Raw genomic sequence first — 16,331 nt, forward strand, 5'->3', positions numbered from 1 at the left:
GAATGTTATGGCCAATTCCCTTCACCTAGGAAACAGCACATAGCAGGATGCTGGCTGAGCCTGTTTTGGGGGAAGAGGAGAGGAGGGAAATATAGAAAGAAAGATAGAGCACTGCTGTCTACTGTTTCAACATGAAGTGTCATGAAGGCTTTACCAACCCTAGGCACCTGCTCTTGGCCCCGCTCCATCTCCTGTCTTTCCGGCTCACGCCATTCATAGAGTTAATACATAGTGGTGCTCCTGGTGTCGTGATGTTTACATTTCATAGCGTCCTTTTGTGTCGCAGTAATAGACCACCGGTGGGTTACATAGAAGTCTTGCAGCACGGCAGCGTTGAGTGTTGTCCGATATCCAGCCCGTCCACATATTTATCATCCACAGTCCCAAAATGCTTAACTAACAACATTAGCATACTTGCAGAGAATTTAGGACGGTCGTCCAAACCACTCCATTCCAAAACTCCTTTCATCCATAAGGTTCATCAAAACTATTCTAAAACACGCTTCTCACTCACTACCGCCAATGCATCTTTCAAACACAGCTCTTCCGCTTTCCTCATTAGGTGGGCTGAGTAGCCAATCACGTGACCACGTGGTGATGTGGGTAAATGGGAAGACAGGTGACGTCATACACACTACTCTTAAGTGACATCCCCAGTGCACATAAAGAATGAAATTAAAGATAAAGAAAAATTTTTGGGGGGAAATTTTGTGTTTTAATTATTCCTCTTACCTCTGTGTATCGTGTCTCTTTTCTATTTAATTTTATTGCTTTTTTTATTGTCCCATTTCCCTGTTACGCTTCGAGAGGCCCTTTTGTCCTCTCGCCAGGCCGTCGTTGTAAATAACAATTAAGGTGTTCTTAGGAGACATAATTGACCTGCCTGGTTAAATACAGGTTGAATACATAACACTAATAAAGAGAGTCTATTTTTATCCCCATTTTTTCCTTGATTTTATAATGTAATGTAATGTTCTATTAAATGCTCCCTTAAAGTTTTTTCAGTGTGGTGTCATTTATTCTTGATTAGATTCTACTGGTTTGATCTAAACCATGTTAATTGTGTCACTGTGTGTCTCAGCGTTCAGTGCTCTTTATGGAATAGGACAGTGTATTAAGTATGGCTGCCCCCCATGTTTTAAGCCATTATGGTAGTGTCTAGATCCCATAGCCTGGAAGGATGCTTTCATAGGGGTTGTCACCTTTTAGCCAAGCTGCAAAGCTGTAACTTTTATAAACCTATACAGTAGTTAACATTTGGTAGCTGACATTAGTTAGAATGCTTGGTAGGTAATGTTAGCACTTAGAGCAAAACAGTACGCCATGCTTTGAATGGACCCATTTCAAACCCCACCCTATTTACTTGATCCTCCAATCACTACTGTTGCCCAATTGTGCCAAGTGACTGCCGGAAATGCTGGAGGACCATGGTTTTGTGTTGGAAATGCCTTTTGCCTGCATGTTGTGGATTCAAATGTTTTTGTTTCTTGACCCGGTTTGCTTTCCAGTTCGCTCAGAACCCCCTGACCATGGGACTCTGTAAGTAAGCTAATAGCATACAACATAATAAAAGAGCTAAGATTGTACATCATGCTGGTTATAGAGATCATACCAATTGTTTACTTGTTAAAAGTCAAACCCTGAAATTTTAAGATTTGGTTCAATTCAAAACTGCACAATTCGTGTTTAAAGTAACACAAAATATAGTCCCTGGCAACATACAAAACATTTTCATGGGCAGAGATGGGGGTTATAATCTAAGAAGAGGGAAATTGAATTTAAAACAACCTATTGTCCGTACAACTATCAAAAGCAAGTGCATCTCTGTTTGTGGGGTATCCATTTGGAATGGCCTTGATGTAGCAATAAAAATAATAATTTTTTTATTAATAATAAAAAAAGTAATACTATTGAAATGTTTAAATGCAGATATAAACAGGAATTATTGGACAAGTATAAGTTATTATTGTATTTTATTTTTGTTATTTTTTGTTATTACAAATGTGTTTGTTTTATGGTTGAAATGTTCGAGATTAATAAAAAAGTTCAAATCAAATAAATCTTAATACAGTCCCGCCCGCGTAAGAAAGAACCGATCTGAACACACCAGAAAAAAACACATCATGTGCTCTTTTGACAGTAGCTAGAGAGTGAGCAACATTTTGACAACATCACCTGTTATGGCCAGTGATATCATGATTGGATTCAATCAGAGGTGTTGTCACATATCTATCGGAGGCAAATACACACACACACACAAATGGTAGCTCCATACTAAGTATTTTCCTATCCATCGTATATATACACACACACACAATGAAAACCATGCTTCTCTAAAACTCAATTTTATTTGTTTTGATTCAAAGACACATGAAAGGTAGAATAAAAAAGTATCATAAAAACAGACACCACAGGAGTGTAAAAAAAAGATTCTCCCAGTATAACTGTTGATACAGACAGATGCATGGCTTCTGTTCAAAGTGAGAATGGTATCACTCACTCACTCACTCACTCACAAATGGGACCAGGATGCGTCCTGCAGCTTGAGAATGAATTCTACCTGCAGGCGCGACAACATTGTTTAGGCCCGAGAGACATTCCGTATGTCCTTATGGAAGGGCCTCCACCATCGCTCAGTGTCCTGTGGTCCATGAAATCTTCCCTTCATTAGTTATATACCCCAGAGTTGCCGAAGCGCTTCTGCCAAATGCACGTTCATGTCCTCCCCTTGAACGTGTTCATGCACGTATAGCTTCCAGTAAACTTATGGATCTCTTCAAGTGCAACTTGTGGCATGCAGCTAGAAGAAAACAAAAAACCAAAGGGATAATGTTAGACATTGCATACATATTTTATATCATATTTATCATTAATACATTATTAATAGTCTATTATTGAATAATTATTTTCATTATTATTGTTGTTGCACATACATATTGATAACAATCATTTTAATAACTACAATACATGTATTGTTACATATTCTGTATACAATACACTGTGACACCCTTACCTTTTGAGAACAACAAGAGCATGCATGGTCCAGGGCAGGTAGATGTAGGCCTTGTCAGCTCTGACTGCATCCACCGTTTTCTGGGCAACTGTCTCTGGTTTTAGAGGTGGGAAGAGTTGGGGGAATCTAGGATATAAACCCAGCAAGAACACACATGTAAATAGAGTATTTACAGTATGTATGTACATTAGTGCACATGGGTGAGTAGTTTTCCCTCACAGGCTATTCTCACGAGTGCCGTCTTTTCATAGGATTTGCTATGAATCGAGTTTCAACTGTAACCCTGCTCCCTAATCTTAACTTTAACCCTAACCTTAACCTAAGCCTAACCATCACCTTCATTTAAGTATCACAAGAGAAGCTGCAACGCAGGAAATTGGTTCATATGTTGTCCCTTAACACAACTTCAAAGGAATCCTATCCTGAGCATGACATAAGAGCAAAATGGCCACCGTGTGAATATGGTCAATGCTCTGCATTTCCTGTATTCCCTCTAGAAGCACTATTGAATAGTGCTATATTCATGCTATGCTATATTATAGTATGTATAGTATTATACAATATATAGTGTATAGGGTACAATAGAGCTTCTAGTATTCCCTCAGTCAGGGCTATAAGGTATAAAGTTGAGGGAACGCCAGCCAGAGAAACCACAGTCTAAATGGGGGGAAGCATGCAATGATGGAACAATGGGCTGAGGGAAGATAGAGCCTAAGGCTGTGATCACATTGGACGCCTTTTTTAATGCGCCTGTGCCTGCCTTTTTTCTACTGTTTTCAATGGTTTTATCACCTTCTTGTCGACTGACCAATCAAATCATCCGAGGGGAGGGATTACAAATTGGAGGTATCTGAAGAGAAATCTACAGCAAAACAAACCAATTGATAATGGAGAAGAAGCTAATTTTGACCTTGTTTTCACGACCTGTCTAACAGGTCTTACCACGACCCGAGATATGAACAGCAATGCCTGGAGGGCTACAATTTTTCATTTATGTAACTTGTGTAGGGTTAGCTGAGGTAGCAATGGTAATCGGTGGTATCGCTCGTTGCGCCCTGTGCACTTTTGATTCTCTATGTACACTGTCACGCTTCACATTTGAGCGCAAGGAAAAGGTGTCCAATCTGATCACATCCTAAAAGAGTGAATGAATGAATAAATAAGGCTTTTCGTGGAAAATGGGCTCCCTAAAATCTGGGGAATTCACAAAGGGTATTTTTTGCTCCATGTTCATGTTGCTCCATGTTCATGTTGTTCATGAATCTAATCTAAGGTGGAGAACCTCTCACCTGACTCTCATGCCCTGGAACATCTCTGTGTTGGTGTGGAAGGGGAGCACGGTGGTGCAGCCCACGCCGGGGCAGTCCAGCAGGCCGAGCGTGAGGCTCTCCATGAAGGCCAGTGAGGAGGCCTTGGAGGTGCAGTAGTCTATGGCCCCGGGGATGGGCGACTGGGACAGGATGGAGTTTATACACACCACGCGGCCATGCTGCAGCTCCAGCATCCTGGGCAAGAAGGCCTTTGTCGTCTGGACAGGAGAGGTGTGTGGATGAAGGGAAGCAGTGAGAGGGGGGGTGAAGGAAAGAGAGAAGACGAGTAAGACCAGGGGCGGATGAATAAGCGAATGTGACATATTATGAAATTGAGTCAGACAATGAAAGAAAGAGAGAAAACAGGCCCAGAGTGAGGCCACAGATTAAGTTTCCATTTCCATTTAGTGGATAATTGCATTTCTGTCTGCAATGCAGCGTGGTCGTTTGATCTCCATTCAAACTAAACACGCCGCAAGGTTCAGAGCCTCTCTGATGTCCCTGAGGCTGAGATGGCATTTGGAAATACCCTATTTTACCTTGCTGTAAAGGAAGCTATGATTGACAGGACCCGGGGGCATGTATACCCTGGAATGCTGTGCTGTGCTGTGCAAGTGAAATTAATAGAACGGGCCCTTCCTGGTGCGTCGCAGTGATCTCCTTGTACGCTAGCTCTATTGATAAACCGCCACAGATTCTGAGGGTTAAGTCAATAACTCGTCCTAACTAATGATTGCAGGTTTGCATTGTGTTTTTGAAGAGATCAACAGAAAGCTCAAATAGACTTGAGTCGACAAAGGCCAGTGGGGTGAAAATACAAGCCAATGTTGAAATACAGTATAAAATTACCCTTTTCTCTCCAAAGTCTCCTTTCAAATCCTCCAATGGACAAATGCTCTGTGCTGCCACCAGTGCCACTGGTCGCCAATAAGTACTGGCAGCACTGTGTATTCATCAAGCTTTCCCATAAAACCACAGAAGAAGGCACCATTACCGATTTAAAAGGAGACTTCTGAGAGAAAGGGGTAATTTTATACTGTATTTCAGCAGCAGCTTGTGTTTTCACCCCACTGGCATTTGTGGAGATTTTCTGTTGATTCCTTCGAAAGCACAATGCAAACTTGCAATAATTAGTTTAGACAAGTTTTTGACTTCAGAATCGGTGGCGGTTCGTTATAGTTCAAGTTCTTTAATAGTTGTCATACAGAAGTACAGAATACTTTCATACAAAATGCTTCTTACTGTTACGCTCCAGAGACTGTGCTAGACAAGATAGTATCAAATAACATAATAACATAATATAGCATGTAATTTAGAAGAAGAAAAATGAGGTCACAGTGTTCGGTATAGACATATGTACAATGTTCTGAGTTACCATATAATATACAATACTATGCAGTGTACTAATGTACAGTACTATCTAGTGCAAAGCAGAAATGGGATGAGGTACAATTTTAGGTACAATTTACAGTAAGGTGTACGAGTTGTAGTGCAATCCTTCATCCATAAATATAAAGTGTGGGGAGTGGGTGCTACAGTGTGTTTGTTTAAAGTGGGTGTGTGCTATAAAGTGTGTGGAGTGGGTGCTACAGTGTGTTTGTTTAAAGTGAGTGTGTGCGTGTGGATGTGTGTGCTATGTGCGTTTGGTGGTTGTTGTTGTGTAGTGTTCATTCATTGTTCGTTTAGCAGCCTGATGGCCTGGGGATAGAAGCTTCTTCTGAGTCTTTCTGTGCTCGCCTTGAGACTCCGGTATCGCTTGCCTGACCGCAGCAGTTCAAAGAGGCAGTTGTTCGGGTGACTGGAGTCTTTAATGATTCTCTTAGCCTTGCCCTTGCAACGCTTGTTGTAAATGTTCTGGAGGGTGGGGAGCCCCCCTCCAATTGTGCGTTCGGCTGAACGTGTCACTCTTTGTAGTCTGCTTCGGTCTTGTGCAGTGCTATTACCAAACCAGGAGGTGATGTTGCCGGTCAAGATGCTCTCTATTGTACATGAGTAGAAGTTCTTAAGGATCTTCTGACTGACTTGGAACTTCCTTAGGCGCCTGAGGAAGTAGAGGCGTTGTCGTGCCTTCTTCACAACACTGTCAATGTGTGTGGTCCATGTCAAGTCCTCGGATATGTAGGCTCCGAGGTACTTAAAGCTGTTGACTCTCTCAACCGGTGCCCCGTCGATGCTGAGGGGGCTGTAGTCCTTGACCCCCGACCTCCTGAAGTCCACAATCATCTCCTTTGTTTTGCTGACGTTCAGGGAGAGGCTGTTTTCCTGGCACCATCCCGCCAGGACCTTGACCTCTTCCAGGTAGGCCCTCTCGTCGTTGGCAGAGATCAGGCCCACCACCACTGTGTCGTCAGCAAATTTGATGATTGTATTGCTACTCCGCTGAGCCACACAGTCGTGTGTGTACAGGGAGTAGAGGAGGGGACTCAGAACACAGCCCTGGAGGGCCCCTATGTTGAGGGTGATGGATGAGGAGGTGCAGTTGCCTGCTCTCACCACCTGGGGTCTGCCAGTCAGGAAGTCCAAGACCCACTGGCAGAGGTCATAGCCCAAGCCCAGGTCCCTGAGCTTGGCTATGAGTATGGAGGGGACTATGGTATTGAATGCCGAGCTGTAGTCGATGAATAGCATTCTCACATAGTTCCCCTGCCTCTTGTCCAGGTGTGATGCTGCTGTGTGCAGCACATGGGCTATGGCGTCCTCCGTGGACCTGTTGGGGCGGTATGCAAATTGCAGGGGGTCCATGTTGATGGGGAGGGAGGAGCAGATGTAGCCCTTTACTAGCTTCTCAAAGCACTTCATGGCTATGGAGGTGAGAGCTACAGGGCGGTAGTCGTTGAGGCAAGCAGGCTTGGATTTTTTGGGTACAGGGATAATAGTGGACTTCTTCAGGCAGGTGGGGATGACAGCCTGTTCTAAGGACAGGTTAAATATGTCAGTGAATACTGGGGCCAGTTGGTCGGCACAGACTTTTAGGACGCGGCCGGGGATTCCTGATATTCACTTTTTTAAAGGTCCGCCTCACCTCATGCTCTGTTACCCTGAACACTGCGCCTCCATCAGCAGCCGACCCCCCCCCCCCCATTGCCGTGGCTTGTGAGCTGGTGTTGTTATTACCAGCATCAAACCTCGCATAGAAGGTATTGAGGTAATTTGCTAAGGAGATGTCACTGTTCAGTTTGAGGGAGGCGCCTTTGTAGTCTGTCATCGTTTTGAGCCCCTGCCACATAGCTCTAGAGTCAGCTTGTTCAAACTGGAGTTCAATTTTATCCCTGTAGCGCCGTTTGGCCTCTGACACTGTCCTCCTTACGTTGTATCGCGCCACCTTGTGGTCATTCATGTTGCCTGCCACTAGGCCGTCGTTGTATGCTTTGGTGCGCTCTCTCAGAGCTTCACGGACGGATTTGTCTACCCAGGGTTTTTGATTTGGGTAAACTTTCATTTTGGTAGTGGGGATTGTTTCTTCCACCCTAGTACAAACATAGTCCAGCACTGTTTCCGTGTAGACATTAATGTTATCTGTGTCGCGGAACACATTCCAGTCTGTGCAGTGAAACACAGACCGGAGCGTCTCCTCTGACGTCAAATCCCATTTCTGCACCTCTCGCGAGACTACAGGAGTACTTTTAATTCTCTGTTTGTACTTTGGTGAAAGAAAGATTGACGCGTGATCTGATTTACCAAAGCCACTATCAGAATGAGCCTTGTAGCCACCTTTAAATTGCGTGTAACAGTGATCTAGGATGTTACCGCCTCTGGTGTTGCAAGTCACATGCTGATAGAAGTCAGGCAATACCTTTCTCAGATTGGCGCTATTGAAATCTCCCAGCACCAAAATGGCGGCGTTAACGTTCGCCACTTGTATTCTATTTACCTCGTCGTGGAGTCTGGAGAGCGCGGCGTTGTTGCTGGCTTGCAGTGGAATATACACTCCGATCAGGATGATCGCCGTTAACTCCCTCGGGAGGAAGAAAGGACGACACTTGATGGTTATATATTCCAGGTCTGGGGAGCAGTGGTTGGATAATTCCTTCACGTTAGTTGGATCGCTCCAATTTTTGTTAAACATGAAGGCAATACCTCCTCCACGTTGTTTACCGGACTCTGATGTCCGATCCTTGCGATGGATAAAGAAGTGATCGGCCGGTTGAATTGCGTGGTCTGGAACCTCCGGTGTGAGCCACGTTTCGGTGAAGCAGAGAACGTTGCAGTCCCTAACGTCTCTTTGATATTGAATCCTTGCTCGGATGTCATCCAGTTTATTGTCAATTGATTGTACATTGGCTAGCAATATACTGGGTAGTGGTGTCCTGTGCCGCCTGGTTCTCAGCCTGTTACGGACTCCAGCTCTCTTTCCTCGCCGTCTGGGTCCTCTGTTCCTGGGATCAAGGAACAAAGGATCTGGTCCTAATCTCCGGAGAATTTCTTCAGGCCATTGTTGCGGTTCGGAAAGCTGCCATAGAGCTTTGTATATGCAAAGCTCGTCAATAGAGCTACTTGTATGCTAGATACAATATTCTGACAACACTAACACCAAACCAGCATTGGTTTTCACAACAGCATTGTCAGGCATTTCTAGACAAAATGGCAGCCATTCAATATTCAACCTTCTACATTCAATCGTGTAGATTTGATCATGCAAGAGCATAGGCCACTAAAACCATGGCTTGTGAACGACAAGCATGAATGGAGTCAATGACTCAGGACTCACCCAGAATTGTCCCATTGTGTGCACTGTGTGTGTGTGTGCGCTCAGAACTCACCCAGAACTGTCCCAGTGTGTTGATGTGCTGAGACTTCAGCAGGGCGTCATCATCGCTGTCCATCAGACTTTTCCCATGGACCACGGCTGCATTGTTCACCAGTATCGTAACGTCCCCCACCTGATAGAACAGTATCCCAAGTCAACAAAAAAGGAGATCCCATCCACTATCTGTTCTCTTTCATGAGATTACTATGGTCATGAAGCACCAAGAGTTGACAGCAATATTCCGACTCATATTTAGACATTCCAACTCAAGTGTGATCTATACACCAGATGGGACGAAGAAAGCTCGAGCAGCTACGGGCCAATGCACGTACAGGGGAAGGGATCGAAGTCACAGGGAGAAATGTTGAGAATGCTTTGCCGTTTCAAGGTTTGTCTCCCAACAAATTAAATGAAACAACAAAATGTAGCATACCTTTTCTCTAACCACCTTGGCCTGCTTATAAACTTCCTCCCGGTTGGCCACATCACACAGGAAGTAATGGCATTCCGTGCCGGACAAGGAGATCTCCTCTGCCGTCTCTTTGAGACACTTTTCCGTGCGCCCCCACAGGATTACCTAACAGAAAAGGGACATTTCCAAAGGTTAAAAGGTTGACAGCAATGTGCAGGGCATTTGAAACAGGGATACAAAAAGAAGATAAGATGACCATTCAATGGAACAGTCCATTGTAAAGGGAACAGTCCATTGTAAAGTGAACAGTCCATTGTAAAGTGAACAGTCCATTGTAAAGGAAACAGTCCATTGTAAAGGGAACAGTCCATTGTAAAGGGGCACAAACGTTTTTTTTCTTTTTCGCCCAGAAACCAGACACAAACAAAACACTGGGCATGTTCTGCATCATCTTTCTGGCATTGGGACCCGATGGAACTATGGAGATGGTTTGCTACTGTAGCAGCAATACTCTTTTCATTCAGAGAGAACAGAGAGGCCATTTTTAGTCCAACAATTAGTTTTGGAGGAAGATTAAAGGGGCTGGGGGGTTGCTGTGTGAACGAACCGTCTCCTCATCGGGCCGGAGACTAAATGAATGCCGGTCATTTGAGCAGGGGGAGTTGGGACACTGGGGGTTGGACGGAGGTGGGGTGGGGGTAGGGGGTGCAGTGATTGGGCAATTAGATCTGTCAGTCTTTGGGGTCAGGGAAAGGTAATGAAATCAGGGGGTGAGCCCTCCTCATCTCTCAAACACACATTCTCAAAGAGATTACACGGCCTGTTGGGCAGATGAGCCCAGTCATTTCTGGTCAGGGAGTCTGAAAACGGTGCGTGTGTGAAGTGCTGAGGGGGCCAGTGTGGGGTTTGGCTGGTCGCCCGTGACCAAGGTTAATATTTGAGCAGAAAGTGCTCTGGAAAGTGATCTTGTGTGTCTGAGTGTGCGAGTGTGTGTTTGTGTGTAAAAGAGTGTCTGTATGTGAGCACGTGGGCCAGCCTTTCATTCACCCCTGTTGTGTTTTATATCAATGTTATGTCCACACACACACGCACGCACACACACACACACACACACACACCCCATGCCCTAAGTGTTTGCTATTTGCAGTGATTTATAGATCTAACAACAACACTGTATTTTGTAATGCATGTAAAGGTAAAGTGCACAGATATTCATCTGTGAGAAATAATAGCAGCTGACAACCTCTGCTAAACTTTCTCTTGAGTGACGACAAACTCAACAAAACAGCCCCCCCCCCCCCCCCCCTGCAATTCGTTCTCTGATTCTCTGAATAATGTCTGGGGAAGAGTACTGTGTAACATGCTGTTGTTCTGCTTGCAGTATGACAACAGCCACTTAAAATGATTACGTAGCTTGGATTGGCTGCAGCTCTCTTGACTGCAATTCAACCCAACAGGTCAAAAACACACAAAGACAAGTAAAGTTTCCAAAGGCACGAACTATGACCTTTCAGTCACTTCAGAGTTACAAAATACATATTTGCCTGCTTTTGAAGACTTTTTAATGTATTTTTTGTATTATTGTTGTTATTATTATTATTATTATTATTATTATTATTATTATTATTATTATTATTATTATTATTATTATTATTATTATTATTTAATTTTGTACAATTGGGCAGTAAAGTTACTATTGGATCAAATTCAATGACAAAAAAAATATATTATATAAATATTTATTATTTATTTGATTATTTTGATCAGAATTGGTACAATGACAGATGATAGAAAAACAGATGATAGGTGGAAAACACCCTGTGACAATCAGTAGGTCTATTCTTGTTAGTGTGTTTGTATTGTTGTTAGAGATGTGTTAGTGTGTTAGAATAGTTATTAGTGAAGTGTTAGTGTGTTAGTATTCTTGTCAGTGATGTGTTAGTGTGTATGTATTCTTCTTAGTGATGTGTCTTCATGGACTTATGGTTGTCCTATTTATTGGCAGAAGGTAACCCAGAAACGGGGGTGGGGCCGTTTAGATGTGGGGGCATAGAAAGCCAATGGCACACATTCTTTAATTCAATATCAGATCCAGTGCCACAAACATTGCCCCCCCCCCCCCCCCCCCCCCCCCCACACACACACACTAAACAGCCCTTGTTTGACTTGCTTTAGATTGGATTCCTTGTTTGCTTAATTTGCAAGCCCATTTGAGCAATCAGTAAAAGCGGACAGGTCTTGATAAATCACTGAGGGCTTTTAAAAGGATTTGAGCCTGACAAACAAAGCTGACACTTCTCATTAAAGATCAGTGCTCAAACTGTGCTCTTCTGTTAAATGTTATTTAATTCATTAGCTTTATCACCCGTCTCAACACACAGGGCCTTCAGAACAAACAACAATTGGCCAAATTGCTATGAGGATAAGAAACGATAAGAAAACAGTTTCTAATTGACCTTGCATAAGCCCTTTGAGTATCACTGATAATCAAGTGATTACATTAACTGGGCACACCTAACAAGATTTACACCAAATTACACACACACACACATATATATATATATATTGCCTAGTTTATACTAGTAGCTACTAGCTACTTACTCTTACTTTATTTTACTTAGCACACTTAAGTACTCTGCAACAAGCATTTCACCACGCATTGTACTTGTATGACAAAGTATGTGAGAAATACACTTTGATTTGATTTGATTTTAAATTAAAGTACTTGGATCAAAGTGTTGCTGCAGCGCTGTCTTGAAACCAGACCAGGGTGCAGTGCAGATGTTGCTCAGTAATGGCTGTCATAGACTTTTTCTTTTTTTTGCATCCCCAGTAGAATACAATGATATTGAATCTCTCTCAGGTCTGAATGTATGGGTGGGTCTGAGCCCTCCTTTTCACACCCATTGTATAGGCCAGCAGAGAAGGGGCACACAGTGGGGGCAGCAGGAGTTCAGGAGGCAGTCGCCTGCCACTGTCTAATTACTGTGGAGACAGCAGGGTCAGCTGCAGGCCAATACCCAGCTGGGAGCAGTGTGCTTCCCGCCTCCAGCCCAGCCCAGCCCAACACACACACACACACACACGCACACACACACACACACACAACACACAACACACTGTACACACATGAATATGTTGTCAATGGCCTATCCTGCATGTAGTCTATTTTTCTGCATGGTGAGAACCACAAGGGATCACAATGTCTTGCATAACCACGGCCTTCTGGAGTTTGTCTTATGGCTGTGAGATGTGTTGCAGAGGGAGCCCATTGTGTGAATCCGTTGTTTTAAAAGTCGTGAACCGTTCAGTGGAACGGTCCTGAAAGGCCTCTCTCCCCCGGGAACGACTCTCTGAACTTGGATGCTGCTTCGGTTTAAAAGGCCTGCCCTGTTCTGGTTTATTGTTTCAGAGCTCGGTTCTGTAACGGTTGTTGTCTCAGCAGTGCAACAAGGAGACCTTGCCTCCTCCTCCCAAAGTCCCTGCTCTCCATCTCACGGGGGTTCTTTCAACACTCTTGTTAGTCCTTCCCACACCGTGAAAACACGACAAAGCCAAAGCAGGGGAGAAAAAGGAAATTCCGGCTGCCAATCACAAAGGGGCTGAAGCGTGGGGTGAACTCCAGCTTCCAGAGGTTGGCCCTATTCATGATGCACGTCCTATTTCTTTTTAGCATCTCTTTAGGCAGAGAGTAATTGTGAGGCACGCTACCGCAGGTGTTGTTTTCAAAGCCTTCACACCTTGATAATACCCAACAATGGCCTGCTGAAAAGCTGGGTGACATCCTTTGTTGTGCAGCTGCAAAGTATAGCTTTTAAAACCCACAGGTTTCCTCTTGCTCGTTCCCCCCGAGGAGACGGCAATGAAAAGAATGGGAAGGTAGTCAGCGTTTCATGGGGCTTTTATAGCAGGGGTTTTCAAGCCGCTTAGATTGCACTTAAACAGCACGTCATACACGTCTAGTGCACATGTCAAAAGAATCAGAGGGGAAAACTCCACTCCCACCTGTGGATTTCAGCGGGGCAGTGGACCTATCTCGGGGGAAGCGGCGGTTGTGATTGGAGGATCAAGGAAAAGAAGGCGGGGCTTGAGACAGGTCAATCGATTTGTTAACCACTCCGGAATGCACTACCTATGGTACAATCGCATGCCGTATATAGTAGTGGGCTAACTCCGTGGCCGGAGGGACCAAAAATAGAGTGGGCTGGTGTTTTAACACGTTAGTGCTGAAAGGGCACCAGTGGCCTCGACAGCCACTCGGCTGTGTAATGTTTGCCCACTGGCTTGGTAGACAAAACAAGTGTTGGAAACGATGATGGGAACAGTGGTCAGCCCACCCAGCGGTGCTGGGGACCATCAGTGCAGTCACTGGAGCATTTCAAGCCCAAGTGCCTGCTCCTCGTTAGGGGAAGGATGGGGGGGGGCTGGAGACAAGGCTATTTATAAGAACTGTGAGCGCATGTTTGGGTTGGGTGGGGTGGTCCTCTGAAATAGACTGTGGCTCTTTGTTGGGTTCATTCTGTGCACGATGCTGTTCTGCCAGGCATATAAAAAACAAGCGTTTAGACCCGGGTTCTCGTTTAAAGCAACACAGCGTCCTTGTTGTGTTGTGATGGCGTGGGGTTATGTCGGCACCTGGTACCCCCTTTGATTGACATAGCTTGAAACTGTCATGTAAGGGTTAAACCAGGATTATAGCAACTTTGAATACTTTTTAATACGGCTTCAAGTGTGCATAAACACTCACACACACACACAGCCAAGACATTTATCAGAACCTAAATCATTTTGACGAAAAACTTTCCGGGTACATCAGTCAAACCTCAACGCCATTCATCACTCGAGAGACTGGTAAAATGGATGTCAGCCCAACCCACTCACTGCAATACATCAGGGGACAGACAGTGAGGGATAAGGCTTCTCTAGACGTGCCCTTTGATTGACCCCTGCCGACAAAATTGAGGGCAGCTTGCAATCTTATTGGACCAATACATGGAGGTCACGATCCCAGCTTTTCCTATTACAGTTACAGTTACAGGGGGGGGGGGACGACGACGACGACAAAAGTTTTGGAGCATAGGATGGACGCACGTCTCTCCCACTCACTATGGTACCTGTCAAGGAAAGGGGGGGGGGGTCAAACAGCCCCCGACAGGAATGGTCCGCATAATACAATCCAGCTTCCAAAAAAAGTACATGAACTCCATACATTATTATTATCGTTTCTTACTTCATTTCATCCTCTGTGATTTTTTTTTATTACATTCATTAAATATATATAATAAAACAGAACTACTTTGGGCATTAGTTGATTAATTGCTCTTTCATATGAGGTTTGTTTGAGTATACTATTGTCGGTGTGCAACAAGTTGCATAGAGTTCAATGACATTACCTTTTTTGCCCCCTGCTTCGCAAACTCTTTGGCCAGGTGACGGCCGATGCCTCGTCCCCCGCCTGTGATCAACACCACCTCCTTGGTCAACTCTTTCCTTCTGCTTGGTAACAGCGAAAACACACTTGCTTTGACTATGTAATAGAGCATCTGAAACGGGAAAAGAAGCATGTAGCCCACGCTCTTCAAATCCATCTTGGAATAGTCCTTGGGTAGTTTAAATATTCTTTATGCAAGTCTGCGAGCCAAGTTTGATGTCTTCCAACACTTGCCAGCGCAGAGTATATAAACGTACTGTTATCCGTAGCCTATGCAACCAACATGAATATCATGTGTGCAAAATTCAGTAGGCTATTTCATAAATAATCCGCCAGCGAAAAATGAGCAAACGTGCAGTTGAAGGAGCCCTGACATGTTACTCGACTATGATCTGTCTCTCAAAAAGAGTGAATGATCACTCATAACGCCTGTCGTCCGCTGGTAGGCAAACATGAAACAAGTCTAGAAGGCGCGACTGGCTCCGTAGCGTGCGCTACTGAAACTGCTGGACTTGGTATTGTGTTCCTATTCTGGTCTTCTAGCCCTACGTTACCGCCTCTACTCTGGCTGCGATAGTGTACTTTCCTGTAGGGCTTATTACTCGTTCTACTGCCGAAAAGACCTGGATGGACCAGATGGGAGTTTTGTAAGGACATTAATCCTGATTGGCATGTTAACTGGGGATGAATATTATGTTGGTTTAGTGCGTGTCTGCTCTGTTGCTGCGTCTCCCCACCCCCTAGACCAGCCTATGCGATGCCTACTGTTGAAAGTATGGGATGGGAGCTGGGATGATTGTGTGGTCGAAACTGTTTTAAGGTTATCAAGATTCTATCAGACTCGCAAATTAACACATGTATGTTTTAATTCGACCATCATTCTCCACATTAGGCTGCCCCCATAAATCACGTTTGTTGCCTAACATGTGTGACATAACTGCTTGACCTTGGCTCTAGTATTTGTCATTGCTCTCTCTCTCTCTCTCTCTCTCTCTCTCTCTCTCTCTCTCTCTCTCTCTCTCTCTCTCCCTCCCTCTCTCTCTCTCTCACACACACACACACACACACACACACACACACACACACACACACACACACACACACACTTGTTGAATGACCATGCCTCGTTTGTTTGAAGATACATCTTGCCTACGTTATTGCTATCACATTTACCATAGTATATTGCTTTTGTCAACACAACTAATCTAGGATGCTGAATAAAAAAAGGTGCTGGATGTGGCCTACAAAACATGTAATTTGTGTGTATTTGAAATGTTTTAGCTTTTTTTTGGTCAACACTCAAGCTGTTGTTTGAACCCATCTGGTGTGATAACATTCATTTATCCTGACATCTCCTGATTGTGACTGTGCAGTCTGGTAAATGGGTCAGAAGCATGGCTACAGAATGTGGGCAGTGT

General features: G+C 44.2%; 1 protein-coding gene across 1 annotated transcript; it reads right to left on the reverse strand.

Moving 5' to 3' along the window:
* Positions 1 to 2,329: 2,329 nt before the first annotated feature.
* Positions 2,330 to 15,495, reverse strand: dhrs3b (dehydrogenase/reductase (SDR family) member 3b). Its single transcript, XM_084316432.1, has 6 exons — positions 14,876 to 15,495; positions 9,504 to 9,647; positions 9,084 to 9,203; positions 4,303 to 4,541; positions 3,014 to 3,139; positions 2,330 to 2,800 (listed from the first exon to the last, which is right to left on the reverse strand). Exons 1-6 carry the CDS (start codon positions 15,068 to 15,070, stop codon positions 2,716 to 2,718), a joined length of 909 nt encoding a protein of 302 aa, XP_084172558.1. The 5' UTR covers positions 15,071 to 15,495; the 3' UTR covers positions 2,330 to 2,715.
* Positions 15,496 to 16,331: the final 836 nt, after the last annotated feature.

This window comes from Notolepis coatsorum (assembly GCF_963971535.1).
Source record: "Notolepis coatsorum genome assembly, chromosome: 6".
Taxonomy (NCBI): Eukaryota; Metazoa; Chordata; class Actinopteri; order Aulopiformes; family Paralepididae; genus Notolepis; species Notolepis coatsorum.